We start from the raw sequence: 23,209 nt of genomic DNA, 5'->3' as shown, positions 1-23,209 counted from the left end.
CCCTATGATCTGGATCTATCCAGTGATCTGATTCGAAGTTGTGATCTGGATCCATTCGGTCTGGTGATCTACTTCGATGTTGTGATCTGGATCCGTTAGGTGACCTAGATCGGTCCGGTGATCTGATTCGAGGTTGTGACCTGGATCCATTCGGTGATCTGGATCGGTTTGGTGATCTACTTCGATGTTGTGATCTGGATCGGTTAGGAGACCTAGATCGGTCCGGTGATCTGATTCGAGGTTGTGACCTGGATCCATTCGGTGGTGATCTGGATCGGTTTGGTGATCTACTTCGTCGATCTACTTTGTGATCTGGATCGGTTAGGTGACCTAGATCGGTCCGGTGATCTGATTCGAGGTTGTGATCTGGATCCATTCGGTGATCTGGATCGGTTTGGTGATCTACTTCGATGTTGTGATCTGGATCGGTTAGGTGACCTAGATCGGTCCGGTGATCTGATTCGAGGTTGTGACCTGGATCCATTCGGTGATCTGGATCGGTCTGGTGATCTACTTCGATGTTGTGATCTGGATCGGTTAGGTGACCTAGATCGGTCCGGTGATCTGATTCGAGGTTGTGATCTGGATCGGTCTGGTGATCTACTTCAATGTTGTGATCTGGATCAGTTAGGTGACCTAGATCGGTCCGGTGATCTGATTCGAAGTTGTGATCTGGATCCATTTGGTGATCTGGATCGATTAGATGATCTGGATCGGTCCGATGATCTACTTCGATGTAGTGATCTGGATCGGTCTGGTGAGCTGGATCGGCTAGGTGATCTGGTAGGGCTGCACAATATAACCGGTTTACCGGTATTTACCGATTCCGACATGAAAACGATACGTATTGCAATACGCTGATCGAAAACCGGTATTTTGACATGCATTCGGAAAACGTCGTAACACTCGGAAATCTTCGGATATTTCCTTGTTTCATTTGTGCCAAATATTATTCACATTTTTATTTTATCATGATTAAAATTTGTTATTAAAGCTTAATCAAGCATAGTGATTTTGTTGTGTTTTTGCTCTATAAATCAAGCAGTAACTCGATTATAAGTAGTTTTTTGTTTAAAAATACTTCATGCAATATATTGCAATGCATATCGCAATACATGCTTTCGCATCGCAATATGAATATTCTCTGCAATACCCACCCCTATGATCTGGATCTATCCAGTGATCTGATTCGAAGTTGTGATCTCGATCCATTCGCTGATCTCGATCCATTCGGTGATCTGGATCGGTCCGATGATCTACTTCGATGTTGTGATCTGGACCCGTTTGGTCATCTGGATCAGTTAGGTGATGTGGATCGTAGTTGTGCTCTGATCGTGACTGTGATCTGGATCGATTCGGTGATCTAGATTGGGCTTGTGATGGTGATCTGGATTGTGAAGGTGATCTAGATCGTTGTTGTGATCTAGAATGTTGTGGCGATCTGGATCGGCGATTAGGTGATGAAACCTGAAGTGTTGATTCATGATGAACGTCCCCCGGCGATGCTGTTGTAGCCAGCTCCGTCCGGTTCAATGAACTGTGGAGAGACAGTTGGCTGGTTGAACGCAGTTGGCCAGGCTCCAAACAAACTGAGACAGTCGAGGGGATATGTACCGATGATCTGGATGATGATTGTGTCGATCTAAGATCCCCTGGTAGTGTAGATGGGACAGGCAACGAAGAATTATCGATCACAACCACCCGCGAGTGATCTGACGCTATGGAAGGAGGTGATTGATGCGTACGTAATAGGTGCCGAACGTCCTCAGATAAGTAAGAATCTGATGAAGCGTCCATAAAATCCTCTTGAACCACAGACATCTCTCTCTTGCGTGAAGGTACGATTTTCTGTCGCTGTAACTTGATACACTTGGCGGGAGTAGGGTCAGATTCTGTTGATTTCCTGTCCCTATCGACAATTCTCCGGGAGCAAACACGAAGTTAGGCCTTAAAATGATCATCTTTTAGTGAATTACACTTGCCACATCGTTTGTTCCAGTTACATTGTTCAATACAGTCACTGCAAGACGAGTGAGGGTCGAGTGACAAATAATTCGTCTTGCATTGAGCACAAACTTTCCTTTTCCTTGATTGATTATCAGTTTTCCCCATGATGTTAGGGTGAAATAATGTCCCTAACATACAGCACGTCCACACCGTCGTGCGACAAGAAAGAGAAATGATCATTCAAGGTAGTCAAGTGGGCAATTAGTGGAGCATGCTGCAAGCTTTATTAGGAACTAGGAAGCTAATTAAGGAGAGCAGCATGGAGTGCACGGGCGAATGGACAAGTAGGCCTATGGAAAAAAGTTTACAGTCGTTCCACTAAAAGTCGAAGCAAGAGAGAGAGGTACAAGTCGTGAGATAGGATAAGTTTAAAAATAAATTATTTCTTGATCAACAAATATATTTCAGTGTTTCTAGCAATGTATGCTTACATGCTCAAAGAACACTACTATGGAACATACAAAACATCTTCCTTAAGCAAGGGAGTTAACTGGCTTCAAAAGTATAGTTTCCACCTTTGCTGAACTAGGATGGAATTTCTGAGTTTTTGGTATTTTGACTAAACCTATAGGACTGTGCATAGTCTAATTAAAATTGCGCAACAAAATTGTTCATGAACTTGGCGAACATGCAGATTCAGTTGATTACATGATGCAGAAACCATGCTTACCGGACGTCCACAGAGAGTATCAACATGCTAAAGTGTTGTTCTAGAATCCACAAACACATGGCGTCTTAGACAGGGATATATTAGCTTCTGGTGGCACTTCAATCGAGTCTCAAAATTGAAACCGAGTTTGGCAAGGATTGATACTAGTCAGTTCACTGCCTTGCCTCGGGCAGATGAAAGAGAGTGTGAGCAAGTGAGTTAGTTTTACTCCGATTGTAGCAATATTCCAGCAATATCAAGGCTGGGGACACCTGAAAAAGCTTCACACATTGTACCCATGTGGGAAATCGAACCTGAGTCTTCCGAGTTACAAGTAAATGCTTTAACCACAATGCTACCCCACCGCCACTGAAGGAGAGTGAGTTTATATGTTTGTATCACAATACAGTATTTCTATCAAACCCCCATACTGCAGACCTTTACTTACAAGATGAGATTTTTCAGGTCAGGTGAGTAGTTCCTGGCAACAAGATCCATGGCTGCCGGCAGGTGATCTCGTTGTACCCCCATGATGTTGTTACAGGCAAGCGCCAGACAGATGCGTCCGAGGGCAACCAGATCCTCTTGCTGGAACACACATGGTCATTGGGAACTACATTAGGGATTTATCTAATCCTGTCCAGTGGCCAGTTCAGCCACAAGTCTGCAGCCAATGCCAGTAAAAAATTCAGTTTATTAGAATTGACAACATAAAAAAACATAAAAAATAAAAATACTTTACCCAATTTTTCCCAGAGGTTTTGTTTGATATCCTGCATAATTCCATGTACAAATACAATCTGATACAACTATATAATCAAGCATATCTATTCCACATCTTTCTCCCAATGAATTCATTTAGGCCACAAGAAATATTATTTATCATAGGCATTTTATTTTAAAACAGAATACTTAAAATCCATAAAAACTGTTCTCATTCTTCACCTCTCTCAACTTCTGGAATGCCAGTCAAAGAGTGAGTGAGTTAGGTTTTATGCTGCTTTTAGCAATATCACGGCGGCGGACACCAGAAATGGGCTTCACACAGTGTATCAAAGAAGAACATAAAACATTTGTGTTGGATTCACATGAGTGAGTTACGTTTCTATGCCACTTTTAGCAATATTCCAGCAATATCACGACGGTGGATTCACATGAAGCAACACATGTATCTTCTTCTCTCTCGGTTCCTTTGTCTAAACCACCCCTCCAGTGGAGGGGGTTGGGTGCGCTGAGTGCGCTTCTTACCTGGTAGTGTGGTATCAAAGCAAGTGGGTTGGCCTGGTTACTGTCAAACGTCAGAACATCCATAATCCCCATGCAGTTCAGCCGCATCCTGGAAATATAGACAGTGATGATGCACCTTTTAACTGTGTAAGGAATCTTTTACAGCTCTTATAGAAATATTCCAGCAATATCACAGCAGGGGACACCAGAAATGGGCTTCCCACATTGTACTCATGTGGGGAATCAAACCCAGGTCATCAGCGTGACGAGCGAACACTTAAACCACTAGGCTACCCCACTGCACCAGGAAATCTTGGAGAATTTGTTGATCATGACTATAACTCAATTACCATAAATCTTAAAAATTCATCAGAACATTCAATTAATTATTAGTTATTATTTTGCCATACACTGATATAGCGAATGAGTTCGAAAGCTGCACTGGAAATCTTGGAGAATCTATCAACATAAGCCACATTTCCCAATTACCTGGACTTGCTGTAGACAAGGATCTTGGTAGGGTCTAGGGCCCGACAAGCGAGGCCAGTGGCATGTATGGCACGGAGTGCGGAACTCAGCTGGACGACATAGGTCCAGATGAGTGACTCGGGCAGCAGGCCAGCATGTTGGCGAGGGCCATTCATGCCAGAGTTGTTGGCACTTGCTCCTGGAACAAGGCAAGTCGCAACATTTAGTTTCTGCATCACAGTAACAATTAGTAAGACCTTGCCACAATATAATGCAGTAATACATGATACATTCAAATCAATAAGTAAAACTCTAACATTGGAGAAAATACTAGTTCATATTCATTATACATCTACCAATGAAAATCATAATATTTCTTTCTCAAGAAAGTACAGATTTTAGTACTTTTTGGGGATAGAGTTCCATTCAGGATTTAAACCCACACTCTCAGAATGAGACAACTGGTAGTCTATATCATGTAGCTTGTGTACCCCCTTTGGCAGGCGTATTCAGTGCAAATCAGCAGAAAGTAATCAAACTGTTGAATATGAACATACCTCAAACAGACAGAGCCACACAAATTACAAACTAGATCAATATCCATAAACCGTGCACCCCAAACTGGTTTGTTCCGAATGTTATCACCAACATGGCAGTATGTACCTGTCCCTTTCCCAGCACTATAGGGGCGAGCTCCTGCTCCTGGTGGGGGCCCTTCCCCACCCTGGAAGGGGCTGCTGTAACCATTCATTGTGGGCGGTGTGTTGAAATGGCGTGACATCAGGGTCTCGGCTCCAGGGAAGTAGTCATACACAAAGATAATAGCTGAAACATCACATAAAATGCTGTCCATCAATCATTCTTGATAATCAACCTGAATGTCAACACTGTATAAACAAACATGGTAATTAAACCAACTAAAAAGGTTACAATTTGCTTGACTGCCTCATTAGAGACCTTGTAAGGTTTTTAATTCAAGCTCATTTCAACAAAGAAATAAATCCATCACAATCATGGATAGGAAATTGTTTCAAGTTTATTTCAACTTGTTTATTCATGTGGCAATATACCCAACTTGGAAGTTAAAGGGTTCTTTCAATGCACCGATCAAACATAAACATTGTGCTGATAATAGGATCCACAGCTAAGATTATTTCAATTGCAATGTCTTGAAAATGGCTAAACACCAAAGTCATGAAGTGTAAGTTAATACAACTGAAGCCTTTCTCCAAATTTAACTAATAACATCCTTGATAATCTCCAGGGTATATGTTCCGATAAATCTCCACAAGTACCCTGGATGCATCTATAATTTTATTATCTCCCTTTGCTGGCTCCACATTCTCACAGTAGCCAATCAGCTAAGCCGCCGTTACGAGCTTTCCAGTGCCAACAAAGATAGCGGTCGCAGCCGCGAAGGTTTGTTCACAGTGCGACTCAGGTTTGAGGGGAAATCATACAGACAAACTTTAAAAAAAATATATATGCAAGAACTCCTTCTACCTCTTCAGAGTACCTCTGCATCAATTGTGTTGCCAAGTTTAATCGGTTAGATTTTTTAAGAAGCGAAAGTGAGTTGTGATTGGTACACTCAACTTCCCAGCGTAGACAACTGATGGGATAAAAAGCCAGCCAAGGGAGGTAATAAAGTCATCGGGCCAAGACGTAGATGCATCCAGGGTATAGTGGAGATTTATCGTAACATATACCCTGGAGATTGTCAAGGATGAACTAATATATGCACAAGATGCTGTTCAAAAGGTACGTGGGTTACTGCACTTACAGTTATCACCGAAAGCTTTAGAGGTGAAGACCTCCTTCAATTGCACAATGTTGGGATGAAACATCTTCTTCCACATGTCAATCAGCGGCATACACTTTGCGTTAGCCAATCGGAAGCCTGAAAAACAAATCAACTGCACAATCAAGTCCGAAACATTGTAAAACGCTGGAAGCTTTTTAGAGTAATATATAGCCTCTGAAATGTCATTCTATGGCAAAAAAACAATATACCGGGAGTTTAATTATCGAAATAGACTTGCAAACTGTAGACTTGTATGCCCGTGGATAGATATTTGTTCAGGGTTTGTATTTGTCTCAGGTCTGCATGACAGACAGGAACTTCCATGTCAAAATATGATTCGGACTACAGGTCTTTGCTCTGGGGTTTGTCTGTCTGCATGACAGACAGGAACTTTTGAATCACACAGTCTATTACGTTAAACTTTTGAACCAAAGCAATTAATTTGCTCTGTCCAGTAGATGTGGATCTAAACATGCAGCTTAATATTACAATTTAAGTCCTTTTGTCTTCTAACATACATATACCAAAAAAACCCAACATATTCAAAGATACATAAAATCACACGCAGTGCAAGTGGAGGGTGTTAATCTGGTTAAATGTCTGCTCACCATGAACCCTCCTAAGACAGTATGTAAGTCCATCTTTGGTGTTGAGAGCCTTGTAGCAGGTGGTGGGATATGTGAAGGTGCTGGACTTGGGGAGCTGGGTGGTGGGCGGTGGCTCCAGGGGAACAGGTTGTGGTAGTTGTCCACCTCCGTCGGTACATCTGAAAACAAAGTACTTGTATGACTGCTTGATCTACAATGACAACCTTTGTTTTGTTTGCTCATTGTTTAATATAGTACTCAGCAATATTCCATTAACATGATTAATCTGTTGGCCGCCTGTAAATAGTTCAGTCTGGACAAGACAATATTGTGAACAACAACCCACACAGTTGGGGTACAATGCCATGTCATCTACCAAGCCACTAAGCCTGAGCACCAAATCAATTTGGTGACTGGAGATCAGTTTTAACCTGAAATCAGTACACAGCTACAGGCTGATGACAGGAAGACTGGGATGAAAGCAATATTTCGCCCACATTAATTTTTTCGTGTGTTTTAAAGTCACATTCAAACAAGAGTCATCAGAAGATGGCATATCCCCCCGGCCCCCACATATTTGAAAGAACAAATCATCTGACAGTTACTTAAAGTCCAGCTTCACTTTTTTTAAAACTATGTCCAAATTGTTTCCATGGAAATCATGAGATATATAAATGTCAAAAATCTGTAAATAGCAAAAGGCACCATTTCAAAATTTGCCTAATATATCTGTCAAGTTCTGTTAAAAGATACTGAATGCTTTTCGAGTTGTGCTCCGGAAACAAGCCCACCCTCCCTTTTGAGACTAAGTCCTAATCGTTTCCATGGAAACCAAAAAAAATATATATGACAAAAATCTGTAAATAGCAAATGGCACCACTTCAAGATTTGTCTCATATATCTGCCAAGTTTTGCTGAAAGATATTAAGAAGTTTTCGAGTTGTGCCCTGGAAACGAAGCCCACCCCTCCCTTTTGGGACTAAGTCCGAAATCGTTTCCATGGAAACGGGAAAAATAAAAGTGCCAAAATCTGCAAATAGCAAAAGGCACCACTTAAGGTTCTGTTTGATATATCTACCAAGTTTTGTTGAAAACCATTGAACGTTTTTTGAGTTAAGCTCGGAAACAAAGCCCACCCCCTTTAAGACTAAGTCCAAAACGTTTCCATGGAAACCCAGAAAATAAAAATAACAAAAATCTGTAAATAGCAAAGGGCACCACCTTAGGTTCTGTTGAAGGTTTTTTTTGAGTTATGCTCTGGAAACAAAATGATTACGGACGGATGGACAGACGGACGAGGTGACTATATCCCCCGCATTACTTTTTTTTTTTTAGATGCCGGGGGGATAATACATGCAATTATGCTAAACTATACATGAAGTCTCGTTTGCATAACTGGTCCTGTTATCAGTGAAATTCATAGCATCTTCCAAAGCTAAAACAGGGTAATTCTGATTTCAATTTGGAAACTATCAATGTTTGCTGTAGACCCTGCACAAAACATATGCCACTGAGAATGTCTCCAGAATTGAACGAATGAATGAATGCAGAGGTGACTCTGTCCTAGCACCCACTGAATACTATTTCAATTACAACAGGGCTTGTCAGATTAATGTGGGAGGAAAACCCAAACTCAAGACAAAGATGACAAATCATGGGTGGACATGACATCCAAACCCACAACCATAATAGACACTACCATGGCTACAGGTGAGGTGAGATGGGGTTTAATGTCGTACTTGAGAATATTTCGCTCACATGACGACGTGCCTGTGTGTGTATGTGTGGCTGCTTGTACTAGCCCAGACTTAAGCTGGTTTTATAGTGCTAGCCCACTGAGATACCATGCCCCAGTGAAGCATGAATACCCCACTCAGACACATTATACTGACTCCGAGCCGACCAGTCCTTGTTGTACCCATTAATGCCGAGCACCAGGCAGGGACCAACAAGTACCATATTTTAATGTCTTTTGGTATGACACGGCCTGGGATCAAACCCACAACCTTAGACTCTCCAGGTGGATGCTCTAACCACTACACCACGGAGGCAGTCACATGGCTACAGAATACAGTAACAAATGGCTGCAGCTCAGACCACTAATGTCTGCATTATAATTGCAAAGTATGAGAAATGTGTCACTGAATATCACAGCAATTGTAATAGTGATTTAAGTACATAGTTACCTGGATTCTGAGTAGGGTCAATTTGTGCCAGTGTTAAAGCATGTCTGTTTAGAAGTTCCTGCAATGAGAAGAAGAGATTACAGGTTCAGAATTCAGAAACATGTATTTAATGAATGTATAAATGAATGTATCTGTAAATCCAAGCCCACACAAGAAGAAACAAGTGGACACAAGCTTAAAACTACATAATTCTGCTCACCATCTTGATTTCATCCGGCATGAAGAACTGTGGCATGTTAACCTTGACCTTCATGTGAGCAATGTGTGGAGGCAGCCCTGGGTACATGGTGAAATTTGGCAGTTGCTGAAGTGAGAAACAGTATTGTGTTTTCAGAAGGAAAACAAGAACACGTATACATTGAGTGAATAAAGGGAAAAATAAGAAAATATGAAAAAAAATTAATAAAAATATTCCTTGAAAGACCTCATAATCAACATAAATGAATAATAATGTGAAATTCGACAAATGCCGAAGTGTGAAAGTCTTGTGTTGTTTTAAGAAAAGCAGGAACAAGTGTACATTTTACAAATAAACGAACAAAACTGTTGAAGAAATATAAAGATTTAATAAAATAATCCTGACTTTAATATCCAATGTGACAGAATAGTATAATGGTGTCACTTACCACTCCTTCATACTGAGGAGCAAAATCATCGGGATGGTAGAAGTAGGTTGTCCCTCCAAAGTTTTCCTGAAACAAATTCAACAGATTTTGACAACTTGCATACAAAATATCCAAAAAAATCCATAAACAGCTTGAATTAATCTTATGTTGATTACTACAACTGTATATATAGAGTTTCACAGCATCACCACATTATAAAACCTAACATAAAATAATACCAGGGTTTGACCTACAAGGCTGTTATTGATACCAGTGTAGACATTGGTTACATTAGTAGCCAATACAGATGCCTGTATTATGACATACTTCAGCTTATTGAAGTTACATCACATCAGTCCATAAATATCCAGGCCATCAAGCCCTGTGAGCGACTAATGAGCAGCAATCAGTATCTGCTCTTACAGCATGTGAAGGATGTAATTCATCTACCAAGGGACCAATTTCCATAAGTGATCTTGTGCTTCAATCATGGTAAGCCTATGTTAACATACACAAAGCTACGGTCATCTTGGTGGCTATGTGAAACCAAGCCCTGTCATCCCCACAGCAGTAACATGGCATGAATATATCAATGCTTACATAATGTAACCAACATGACTGTGAAACAGAGAGCTGTATTCAGGCCTACCAATGAAAACTTTCCCACTGTGCAGAAAAACTTTTGTCCAAGCGGGAAAATGTCAACATGTGAGACTTCCTCTTCCATGTGCACATGCGCAAAATCGGAGTTGTGGGCTCCTCGTTTTATGATGCAGTGTTAGCGGTTTAAAGTTGCCTTTTTATACTGTTTCAGTAGCTAGGTAGTATGTTTATGTTGCTATTTCCACAATTAATGTGGGCTTTTCTGCATTTTTCTGCACAGTGGGAAAGTTTTCTTTGGTAGGCCTGTGTATTGGGATATTTAACAAAACAATCTTAACACTATGACAGCAAGTCTATGTTAACATAAGTAAATTGAGGCCATCTTGGTGCATTCATCATTCATTGACTTGCTGTGTAACAGCTTTGTTGAAATCATGCTAATGACAGTCAGTCAATAACCAGGAGTCCATTTTCATGGAGCTCGTGTTAAGTTATGCATCATTATTCTCAGGACTTTCATTGCAAAGACTGTACTTCTCTTTACATGTCCATGTTAGTAAACAGTGAAACTCTGTTGATATGAAAGTTTCCAGTGACACAGATTAGGGTTCTTAATCACATGTCCACCAGTCTAAACTTCGCTAAAAGCAGTGCTGTGTTTGGACCTGTTTTCAGATGACGAAGTTCTCACCTGGATTGTGCCTCCCCCACCTCCAGGTCCCCCCGGTCCCCCAGGTCCTCCTGGCCCACCGGGTCCCCCTCCTGGTGCCTGTGGGTGCTGCTGAGGTTTCTGGGGCACTGTAGTCTGTCGCAGTGGAGCCACAGGTGATGCAGTTCTTCTCAGTGTCAGTGGGGAACCACTTGGAGATATACCAGGGCTGTGATTTGGACTGGCAGATGAGTAAACTGCAAACAAATATGTCATCCTTGTTATCTATATTGCTAAAAGCGATATAAAACTATACACACTCTCTCAGTCATGTGCATTCTGACACATACCTTATTTTTTGCACCATTACCCGCTCCTGAATATTACCCGCACCCCAGTTTTGGAGTTAATCTCGACAACACAGTCTACACATAACCTGCACCTTACTATTACCCGCAACCTTTTGTGCGATTCAGTGTAAAACTAAAAGTAAGACGTGGAATATCTTTCAGTAGTCAGGATCTAGCGTACCTTTCTTGGGAGTTGCCATCAAGAAGTTTTCAAAATCGTTATAATTTGCTATCCTTCTTCTTTTTATATATCCTTTTTTCCATATTATTTGTTGTAATAAATTGTCAATATTAGTGCCGTTGACCGATTGAACATCGTGTGGCTGACGGATGCGTAGCGTCGCCATTTTAGAAGTAGACCGCACCGAATGGAAATATTGTAGTCAATTCATGTTTCAGACAACTTTAATAATCTTTCGGGATAAATCATCATGTCTTCTGAATAATAAAAATAATCCATTGTTGTTATTACAAAATAAATGATTAAAACTGATGTGTCGTTCTAACTTCTTTGTCTGGCTGCACTGCGACAACTCTCCTACCCAGAATTCCTTGCGGCGAGCCTCTGCCACCAGTCCATTCAATATAATGTACATATTTCGTAACTTTTGTTATGTTTGATGGGACTACACATCTAATTTAACATTGTTGCTAAAATGGTTTAGTTTCACTGAGAAAATATCCAGAAACGTGTACCACTATTTCGATTTGCGCGGCGATCCTTTGTTTACATTGGTTGTACCCACGTGCTGTCATCGAGGCTTTATGGAGAGAAAACGATGCAGCCAGTTTGAAATATAAATATGTATTGTCATAATATTTACGTAACAGTGTAAAACTGATATTAGATGTTATGCTAAGTCATCGCTGCGCCGGAGTGTGTACTGCGACCTACCACGTGCCAATCAGTCGGGGTTTCCCGGCATGAATTTAGTATAGACAAGTGATTGGCTGAAAAAACCACACCAACACAAATTAAGCCAGTAGAAACACTTCAAATTCATATCGCAATAGCAATATACTCATATGGTTAAAAATAACATGAAACACATAAGAATATAAATAGATAACATGCAGAAACTGAAGAGCTAGAATTATTTATTTTGACAAATGATTATTTTGATTAAATATGTATTCTGCCAATATGGAAACAATAGCATTTCAGTTCATTTCGTCTTCACTGAACAAATATTTATTTTACCTAAAATGACTGAACACATACACAGGTGGGAGGAGAGCAACTAAACTGTTCAAATATTTATTTTACCTAAAATGACTGTGAATACATACGAAGGTGGAAGGACTGCAACTAACAATACTGATTTTCTTAATTGTTGTGACAACACTACATCGAGAGAAATCACTTTGTAATCGTACGAATTGCATTAGGATTGTGTTGACAATATTTTATTCTTAATTTTGTTTCTTTATAAACAATATATTATCTTGTAGCAAAATACATTAACAACTCTTTAACTAATCATGTGGCCCTCCCCCATTGATTATCAACGAGACTAAATTACTTAAAAACATCAATGTAAATACCTGCCATTTCCACCCACATGTCGCGACAAGTTCATGGTGACCTGATGAATATTCATACAAGAACCCGACACCTCCATGGCAAAATGTCGATTGCTATTTTTATACGCTTTAGAAATGAAATAATCACGGAAGTAAATTCACAGTACCATTTATAAACTTTTGCTGTCCATAAAGTATGTATTAGCATTGCTGATTCAATGTAATTAACGACAAAAGTTTTCGCTTTTGCACGCCCCCGACTCGACATTTTGGCGAAAGGCCCCAGCCAGGGTTGCGATGGATGTGCTAAGGCGTACGGAATTACCGGACGGCATTGTATGCTCTTTGAACATTTTCATAACAGTTACAAGCAGGATTGTTTTATTCATAAATCAAATCTACTGTCATATTATTGATACACCGCTCGATTTGAAATTGAAAGTCGCGTTTTAAATAGCACATACGACTACATTCCCGGGGTATTTTATAACACTTCCTTAAAAAAAAATCATGTTTTCTTCGTGTAAAATCCACACATAACCCGCTCTGGATTATAACCCGCACTGCCACATAGCCCGCATTTTTAGAAGGAAAAAGATACGGGTAATAGTGCAAAAAATACGGTAGTTTGCACTGAATTTCCTGAAGGTGAGACAAGAAAGGGGCACTACAACTTCTCCACTCATGATAGATACTATACAATAAAATAGGCAGAGTTCCATATAAACAGTTTTGTATATGTGACTTTTCAAGGGGTCAATTTCTGTAACTGTGTTGGAACTTAAGTAGAGCATGTCATCTCTATTCAAGTATTATATGCTCTTTCTGTTATCCAAGAAGAGCAAACTCACATAAAGAAAGACAGTTGTGTATATTTATGTGAATTGTATTAAATCAATTTGAAAAACACACACAACACAACAAAGGTTAGGCCAGACCAATTTTTTATATTTTTTACGGATCCGCCGGTCGAATTTTTTCAAGAATAAGAAAAAAAATAAACACGTTTTTATTGGGCAAAAATGTAAACTTACAAGAAAATTCTTTTTAGATGCTTTTTGCCCCATATACACTTCATAAACTGCCAAAAGTTAAAAACTTTTAATTTTTAAAAGGAATAGTACTTTGACTGGTGATTTCTTTTTTTTCCCTCTCCTGTCCTTAGGTTTTCTTAGGGCAAAAATCCATAAAACAAGAAATGAAATTGGTCTGGTCTTAGGAATGAGTAAAGCCCTCACAGACTGGAGTGAGTGAGTGAGTATGGTTTAACGCCGCTTTTGGCAATATTCCAGCAATATCACAGCAGGGGACACCAAAAATGGGCTTCACACATTGTACCCATGTGGGGAATGAAACCCGGGTCTTCGGCGTGATGAGCTAACACTGTAACCCCTAGGCTCCCCTACCACCCCCTCACAGACTGAAGACACCAGTACACAAGGCATGCAAAATCATTACATATTCATTCAGAAACTTTGGTCATGTACCTGAAAAGCCCCATTTTGTAGCTGAATTGTAACTGGAAAATCAGCATTTTCCAAAAATCACCATGACTGACCAAGTGTGTGACAAGGGAATAATGTAATACTAATAGCTATGCCCCAGAACCTGTTGTGGAATCCCTGCTGATGTACACTTACCACTACTGGCAGCTATGTGACTTGTGGGAGTGGATGACGTGGAAGTGTTGAACATGGAAGAGTACGGAGTGAAAGATGGAGTGCTGGAACTGTGAGACAAAGATGCTGCTGACTTCAATAAGTCAGCCGGGGTACCCTGAAACATAAATAACAACCTTAATATAACATACTGGCAAAAGACATTTTGTTTGTTTATTGTTTAAAGCCACACGAGGCAATATTCCAGCTATATACGGACGCAGTCTGTAAATAGTCAAGCCTAGACCAGATAATCAGGTGATCAACAGCATGAGCACTGGCAAAAGAGAAACAAGAAGACAAAGTCATCAATATCCCCCGCAATGGCAAAATACTCTTCATGATTATCTCAAATATTTAGGTGTGTATATACAAAAGCGGAAGGAGAGTATTGAAAGGTTTTTAAAGTTCTGCTCCAGAAAATAGCACTATCACCAATTTCAGTCTATGTCAAACTTGTTGCCATGGAAATGCCAAAAATATTTTATTCAAAATTCCAAAACTACCAAAAGGCACCAGTACACCACCAGATCTATCTATGTGCCAAGTTTGGTGAAGAAATAGTGAACGGTTTTAGAGTTCTGCTCCAGAAAAGAAATACTACTAATTTCAGTGAAGTCGGTTTTTTAGAGTTCCAAAACTACCAAAAAGCAGTACACTACCACTATCTATGTGCCAAGTTTGGTGAAGTCAGAAACAGTTTTAGAGTTCTTGTTCCAGAAAAGAGCACTACCACTAATTTCAGTCAAAGTCGAACTTGTTGCCATGGAAACGCCAAAAATATTTTATTCAGAATTCCAAAACTACCAAAAGGCACCAGTACACCACCAGATCCATGTATGTGCCAAGTTTGGTGAAGAAATATTGAACGGTTTTAGAGTTCTGCTCCGGAAAAGACAAATGTGCACGGGCGGACGGAGTCCATTTTAATACCCCCGCAAAACGCGTTGCGGGGGATAAAAAGATCTATATTTAGATAAAGCATCACGATTGTCATGTGATCATACTTCTTCTCATTAAATTTTCTTTAGTCAGTTAATCAGCCCCCAACTGATTTCAGTTACGTTAACCATTAAACAGAGCTAATGGGACAGAAAATCAATAACATGCTTTCATCTTCCAACTCCAGAATGTTACAGTGCCATGACTCAAAGGCTTCATGTAAACTGTGTTTGTCATCTGGCAAAGCAGCATTGTGACATTGTAGATAGACCATCATGTCCTCTCGAGACAAACAGTAAACAATTATACCATGTGATCCTGACAAACTGGAGACAATGACTGTGGTTAATATATGTGTGTTGTTTGAATATTTGTTTCTTAAAGCGCCAGGCAATAAAATACCAGGTATATATATGATGGCAGCTTGTAAATAATTGAGTCTGGACGAGACAATCCAGTGATTGATGGTTTGAGCAATCATCCCTGCCATCAGGATAATCCCTGCCATCAGGATATGAGTTGACACTCCACCACATCACTGGGCCTGACCACAACAAGCATTTGGTTTGTCTCTGATGAATGTATAATTGAGATGATACAGTTTCAGCGTAATTTCAAGATTGTCACATCACTGACTGTCTCTAACTCATGTAAATTTTGTACAGTGAGTGAGTTAAGTTTTACGCCGCTTTTAGCAATATTCCAGCAATATCATTGTGGGGGACACCAGAAATGGTGACCATGTGGGTATCAATCCTGAGTCTTCGGCGAGACGAGCGACACCTTAACCACTAAGCTACCCCACACCCCAAATTTTGTACAGATATTCCCAAAATTATAAAGTCTAGTGGAATGAACAAACTCTTTTTTTCAATCCACACATAGATTTGGTAGTGACAAACATCAAACATAATTGAAGTGAACCATGATTTGCACCAAAGACCATAGGTTTTGCACATACCCTATGGACAAAACTGCCGTGAATCTATGTGTTCTACACAAATGGGCCACCCTTGTTCCTTACGAGAAAGTAAAGTCTCCTAACAACATCAAAATAAAATAATACTTTCAACCAAATTTGATTAAGAAATCCAAAAATATTAATCCATGTGATTCAAATCAACAGGGTTTCAATGTATACAAACACTAACATGTAAAGTGAAGTACATTCTTCACAATGAAAATCGTAGCATAATGATGCTCAACTAAACACGAGCTCCATGAAAATGGACACCTGATTAGTGACTGTCATTAGCATAATTAGACTAAAGCTGTTACATCAGCTATCTGATACCAAGCTGACCCAGACATATCAAAATACCCCACCACTGGTGAATGATTGTGAGACGCTAACGTTGATAAATGCTGCAGTCAGCAATATTCCAGCTCTATGACAACAGCCTGTAAATAATTGATTGTGAACCAGGTGCAAAACTAGGTGTGATCAGCAGCAACAATTTATGCATAATCAGCAAAGACACCAGATCTGTAATTTAATCAGACCCTTTGTAACCACAGGGCATTGAAGACTTTGCATCGTGACCCTGAATTACAACAGGCATGAAAAATAAAGTATTCATTATCCTTTTCACAAAAATCGTAGTTCACGCCAGAGCATGGCATCCTGGTTTGCTTTGGTCCCTAAGCTAGTAACAATTCTAGGAAATAATTCCTGTTTAATCTGCATTCAGTACTAAAAATCAAATTCAATGATTGGATAAACTGCCAAATTTTCCAAAAGGCGCCCGAACATGTCATGCTGACTAATGATCTCATGGCTTCACTTTTTTGAGAATAGTGGGGGAAAAGTTCTGCTTGAAAGAACACTGCAACACCATGAGCACATGAGTGGGTTAGATCACTGACTGTGTGTGCTTGTATTTAGGTACCTGACTCTTAGAGGATTGGTTGGAATCGTGGACTCAACCCCCAAAGTACTAGAATGTCTACTTTACTGACAAAGTGTAATCCCTAATATAACATGTTACACATGTCGACTACTTTCCAAATGGCATTGTGTATTCATACCATTGATAGTTATAATACAGTACAATGAAAATTTTTAGACATTAGCTTCAATGAACACTATAGAAGGTCACAAGAAAGTATAATTGGAAAAATAAGGTACAAAAATACTTCCCCAAAAATGAATTTTTTTAAACCAGCAGTTGTTAAACCAAACAATTTCTGTGCCAAATAAGTTCTAATTTTAAACATTTCAATATATAACACATTACGGTCTTATCATCCATTACATAGTCACCGTCTATCCTGCCTTCCCTGCTTTTTCAAGCCTGAAATAATGCTAAATTCAACTCAAAGAAAAGATGCAAGTAACAAGAAATCACCTAAGGTTACTAAGGGGACTAATGATTGGTTTAAGAACATATAAGCACCCACGCACCTTCCCTGGGGGAACAGGGGTTCCTGCCAGGTTCAACGCTTGAAAGTCATTGGCCATGTTTTGATCCAACCCCCCAGGCCCTGGGGGACCCGGTGGCCCTGCGGGGACAAATGGCTTGGCATTCTGGGACAGGGATCCAAGCACGCTGTTTCTTGATCTTGGCCTTTGTCTCTGAAATAATGAAATGATCAAAACTGAAGGTTATTCAGGTTAAATTATCTTTTACTTTATTGAGTTATACTACAAGAAAGTTTTAAAGAAATGTTTCATCTGTTCCTTGAGTGCATAACAAGAAAAAGGCATAGGAAAACCTACAGTGTGGTTTCAACCTTGAGGCAATTATCTCCCTTAGTTGGTAACTTAGATTCATTATAAGTTTCTTAATCATTATAGGAATAGGATCATGGTTTCAATGATATGCCTCTATTATAAATTTGCCAACAAAATATCAACCTCGACATCAATTTGTTTCCTTTAACTGGTCTTACAGGTTCCTGATCATAAAGGGTAGTATCTTCATAAAGAATCTATTGTAGTTTTAGAAACAAGAAATGTTTATGTTTCATATTAAGGAGATCCTGGATCCCTGAGGTTTGCTCATACTTATATGTGGGGCCAGTTTTGTTCTGAAAATTAACATTAAAGTTATGTCAAGTATCCTCCATTTTCATTTTGAACACTGTTACACTGTCACCTGTCAAATGTACTTGACATCTGGAATTAACCAACAAACACACATATTCAATGAATATCCCCACTTGGACACTTTGCATGCATTTTGTAATTCATCCAATGAAAGGATATTTTTGACGTGAACAAAAAATACTTTGATATACAGTTCAAAGGAAAACATTATTTACATGTTCTGTTATCAGCAATACACTATACCTTGCTTTTTTCATTCAATGATGCAAGTGTGCTAAACATGGAAAGTCATCAAAGTATTCTGTTAAATGGCACCTGAGGACATATTTAACTGTCACCCTCATATTCTTTCTATGCAGGGCCCTTTTAACAGTTCCACTTTTCATTTCCCTGTCATAAACAGTCAGTTGTATTTAACACCACTTTGAACATGTTGAACATTGTTTAAGTTGCACCATGATGAACTTGAAGCAGCAATTGTGGTTCAAGAGAGCATACTGACATGGATGGACAACACTAATATTAAGTCCATGGCTCCTTTAAGACATGCTTGTTATGAAAGCTAACCAAACCATGAACTATCCAGACTGTCCCTACTCTTGCACTAATATCTATAGCTAACCCACATCATGTAAGAGAGTGAGTGAATTTAGTTTTACCCTGCACTCAGCAATATTCCAGCTATATGGCGGCGGTCTGTAAATAATCGACTCTGGATCAGACAATACAGTGATCAACAGCATGAGCATCAATCTGCGCAATTGGGAACCGATGCCATGTGTCCACCAAGTCAGTGAGCCTGACCACCCGATCCCGTTAATCGCCTCTTACGACAAGCATAGTCGCCTTTTGTGGCAAGCATGGGTTGCTGAAGACCTATTCTACCCTGGATCTTCACGGGTCACATCATGTAAGAATTACATAGAGAATACTCAGATGTAGTCTGTCATACAGACACTGAAACAAGCAGTGTTTCTGTTATCTGGTATATACCGGACTTTGACCGGTACAAAGTTAGAATGTCCGGTAACTTTAAAGGTTGTCGGTCATCGTGTCCGGCAACTTTTAAAATCAATTTTCTAATTACCTCTGTCAATTTTATTTCTCCTTGATGACATCTAGGTGTTGTCAAATTAAAAATAGAAGTTTTGGAAAACCCCATGCTAAAAATAGCAGCATTGACGCATTGCGATACCCTCTACATTTCTGACTGGTTGTTAGGGTGCAAGATCTCTCACACAATGAAAAGCGTGATCACTTGACTGGTAAAATTTACAAAAGACCAGTATTTGAAAAATGCTAACCAGTCACAATGTCCAGCTGTAAACAATGCCAGCAGAAACACTGAACAAGGAAATCTAATACAGCCGAAGTCAAAATGGCAAAATACACAATTAATGCAACCTCAGCATTTCTGAATATAAAGAGTCTCTGGGCTCCTCTTTATTTAATCTTATAATTTAACTACTGTTCTGTCTGTCTGTAAAACATTTTTATTCTCAGAAACCAGAGAACTTATTACAAAGACAACTGGCTCAATGGCTCTACAATATAACATAACAGCATGACACTGGGAAAGTTGTGTGCATTTCAAATAGTCCACATTCAGTCTGTATCCCTCTATTGAATGATTATTCAAAAATTACTGATTATACAACTTATTTGATTGATGATGTTTTTCCTCACCATATTGATTAAAACATCACACAATTTATCATGCTAGCACTAATAGCCAGCAACCAATGACACAGCAAGAGTGACAGATAAGAGACTGGCATATTAACAAACAGTAGGCCTACCTAACATACAGTCTATGTCACAAAGTGTTGTTTCTGTTCAGTTTTCAGTTTCAACTCTTTTGTGACTACTGATCACAATTATTTAACATTTATAAGACAATTAATGGTTTCACAAGCAATCAATGTTTCCTAAATTATCAATTGTGAATGAGAATGGAAAATATCTTTCTCAGTATCTTAACTATTGGCTGATATCTTTTAAATTATATTTTTCCTATTATCAGGGATAGCAACAGGAAAATCTATTTTCAGCTGAAAACCTAATGTTGTGTCATCGAAGAGTGGGATCAGGGTTTCTCAACGGATTGAGACGATTCACAGAACTGATCAATTTGAAATGTAATCGGCTGAAATCTGGGGATCAGCAGAAAATTGCCATCAAAGTATTATCTGCAAATCAAACTCATTTAGCATGAATATATCTGGTTTTATGGTGTTTCAGCAATATTCAAGGAACACAAAAAATAGATGCCATATATTGCTACCATGTGGAGAATCGAACGTGGGTTTTTGTCAAGACAAGTGACCATCTTAACCACTGGGCCACCCAACCACCTTATCTCCCAGGGAACATCACACTCAAAACATGTCTCATAATCCTTTATCATAATTCAGATGCTTTAAACTTGTTATATTCAATATTAACATGCGCAAGAAACTCAAATCCCAGATTTGAATAATCGATAGGGTTGAAAACTGATGAAACTATTCTGTTAGAACTCTCATTTAGGACACAAATAGCTACACACTGCAAGTGTTTTGGAACTGTTAGCTAAACATTCAGCTGTGTGCTACCTTTTACTATATATAAACAGGAATAGATATCCTCAAGAATACGTCTTCATGTAAGATGTCTGTCTGTAAGAACATCAAGCTGTATGATAAAACCTGATGATAATGATGAATATACACCAGATCACCTGTGGTTAATATCATGAGCATCAATCAATGTACAATGACACGCCATCAACAAAGTGAGCGTAGCTGACAACAAGATCGACTTCTCTTCTCAAAACCACGACCAGGGGACAAATTCTAAACCAGACACTCAATTGGGTGCTCTCATCTAAGCTTGCTTACACAAGAAGTTTGTAGCTAATGGAAATATATTGCTTTCAACAGAGAAGAAATTCAGTTTATCTTGTGAGGTAGTGGTAGAGATATTGAAGATCCATCATGTCCACAGATTAAAATGGTTACAGCAGAAAAAGACAAACATTGTCCTTAATGTGGTAATTATGTAAAGGCTGCAATCAGCAATATTCCTGCAATGTCACAGAAACCGTAAACATATCAGATGTCTTGATGTAGACAGGAAGCTTATATGTCCCTATGTTTCAGAGGTGACCAAGCATTGGTTGCTGGTGGCTTATAGACTAGGGGTGTCACGATATACCAATCTCACGATACGATACGTATCACGATTTTATGGTCATGATACGATACGTATCGCGATACATAATTTTCACACCTTTTCATAGCATTACCTTACCAGGAACGTACGCGCTCGCTGATTGGTCCATCAAAATAGTCTAGCCAATCACAAAAGCTGTTAGTTTCCAACCTATTTTTTAAGTAAAGCTAGCTACATCTATTTATCGGAGCGGTCTCGTATAATTTTACTATCAAGACTTTGAAGGAGATGAATATAGCATAAAAATTTGAATCGATAAAGTTTTAAAATAGGAATCGATACACGCAAGCATGTATCGCGTATCGTATCGTCAGTAAAAATGTATCGATGCATCGATACATTCGCGTATCGCGACACCCCTATTATAGACCCCATTTTAAACAGGAGTAAATAATATTGCTATGTTTGCATATGGATAAAATGTTCTTTTAAATAGAACATGTTATTTGTGAGTTACTTGTGTTTGTGAATAAAATTGGTCGCTATCGGGCTTAAATAACACTGATAAATTGTTAAATTTTAACCTGTTAACTCACCATTGAATTTGATAAATCAATCTGGTTATAGATATTCATAGTATTAATACTATTATACCACAAAACCAAAGTATGATGACCCAGTGACACACAGACACCCAAGTCACCAGGGGGCTGTTGTACAAAACTACCTTAACGCTAAGACTACCTTAAGTCTATGTTAAGGTATGGGAGTTACGGTCACCTTAGCGCTAAGACTACCTTAAGTCTTATGTTAATGTATGGGAGTTACCCTCACCTTAGCTTAAGACTACCTTAAGTCTATGTTAAGGTATAGGAGTTACTGTCACCTTAACGCTAAGACTACCTTAAGTCTATGTTAAGGTATGGGAGTTACGGTCACCTTAACGCTAAGACTACCTTAAGTCTATGTTAAGGTATAGGAGTTACTGTCACCTTAGCACTAAGATCGCTTTGTATACTGGACAAAATAAGTTAGGGATATTGGTATTTTATGATTGATATTTTATCAGAGTGTCAATGAATAAATAGATCATTATTCATAATTTCAAAATTTACATATATCCCTAACTATTTTTTTCCAGTATACAACGGCATCCAGGTCAATTAATATGTGACACTAAAATTGTTAAACAATATGGACGCACACTGATCTGTTGTAAGAAATAACAATGTCATGTACTCTGAGTGCAGGGCCAGTTCAGCACGTACTTGGTGTTTTGAAGATACATTATAATAATTACATGTGCCATGATCAGAATGACAAAATGAACAATTTCTTTCTTGTCAAAATAAAATCTCCATGAATCTTTTCATATGTTAATGTGTGATCAGATTTCAGTTCAATGATGCCATGGACACATGACAAATGTGCAGTGTTTGGAATATGTTGATGTAAACATGTTCAATGACATCACCGACTATTAGCTTACAGTGTGATTTTACAATTTTAAAACAATGGGTAGTGACAGTGATGGATTTTCTAGATTTAATGGCTTTTTTCTCAGCTTCATGAATCTCAACTTCATGCAAACCTAATTCACATTTTCATTTTCATATTTATTTCACACTTCCCTTGTCCATGATGGCCTTACAAACAATGAAATCCCCATCAGTATGATTTTGATCAGCAGATTTCTTAAGTAAATCACATGATAGTGTTCCTTTAAGATATTGCCCTGTGAAGATCCA

General features: G+C 39.0%; 1 protein-coding gene across 1 annotated transcript in view; it reads right to left on the bottom strand.

Annotated features, from left to right (window-relative positions):
• Window positions 1-23,209, bottom strand: part of LOC124278499 (PAN2-PAN3 deadenylation complex subunit pan3-like) — a 44,770-nt gene that overhangs the window by 10,402 nt on the left and 11,159 nt on the right. Inside the window, 13 exon segments of the mRNA XM_046714243.1 lie at window positions 3,105-3,244; window positions 3,905-3,992; window positions 4,373-4,550; window positions 5,015-5,176; window positions 6,135-6,251; window positions 6,764-6,886; window positions 6,889-6,921; window positions 8,929-8,986; window positions 9,128-9,232; window positions 9,555-9,620; window positions 10,828-11,042; window positions 14,300-14,435; window positions 17,664-17,834. Coding sequence (XP_046570199.1) covers window positions 3,105-3,244; window positions 3,905-3,992; window positions 4,373-4,550; window positions 5,015-5,176; window positions 6,135-6,251; window positions 6,764-6,886; window positions 6,889-6,921; window positions 8,929-8,986; window positions 9,128-9,232; window positions 9,555-9,620; window positions 10,828-11,042; window positions 14,300-14,435; window positions 17,664-17,834 — 1,592 coding nt within the window.

Source organism: Haliotis rubra, unplaced genomic scaffold (genome assembly GCF_003918875.1).
Source record: "Haliotis rubra isolate DU_JTF1 unplaced genomic scaffold, ASM391887v1 Scf1, whole genome shotgun sequence".
Taxonomy (NCBI): domain Eukaryota; kingdom Metazoa; phylum Mollusca; class Gastropoda; order Lepetellida; family Haliotidae; genus Haliotis; species Haliotis rubra.
The sequence above is the reverse complement of the archived record's forward strand: the minus strand, read 5'-3'. Positions and strand labels throughout refer to the sequence as shown.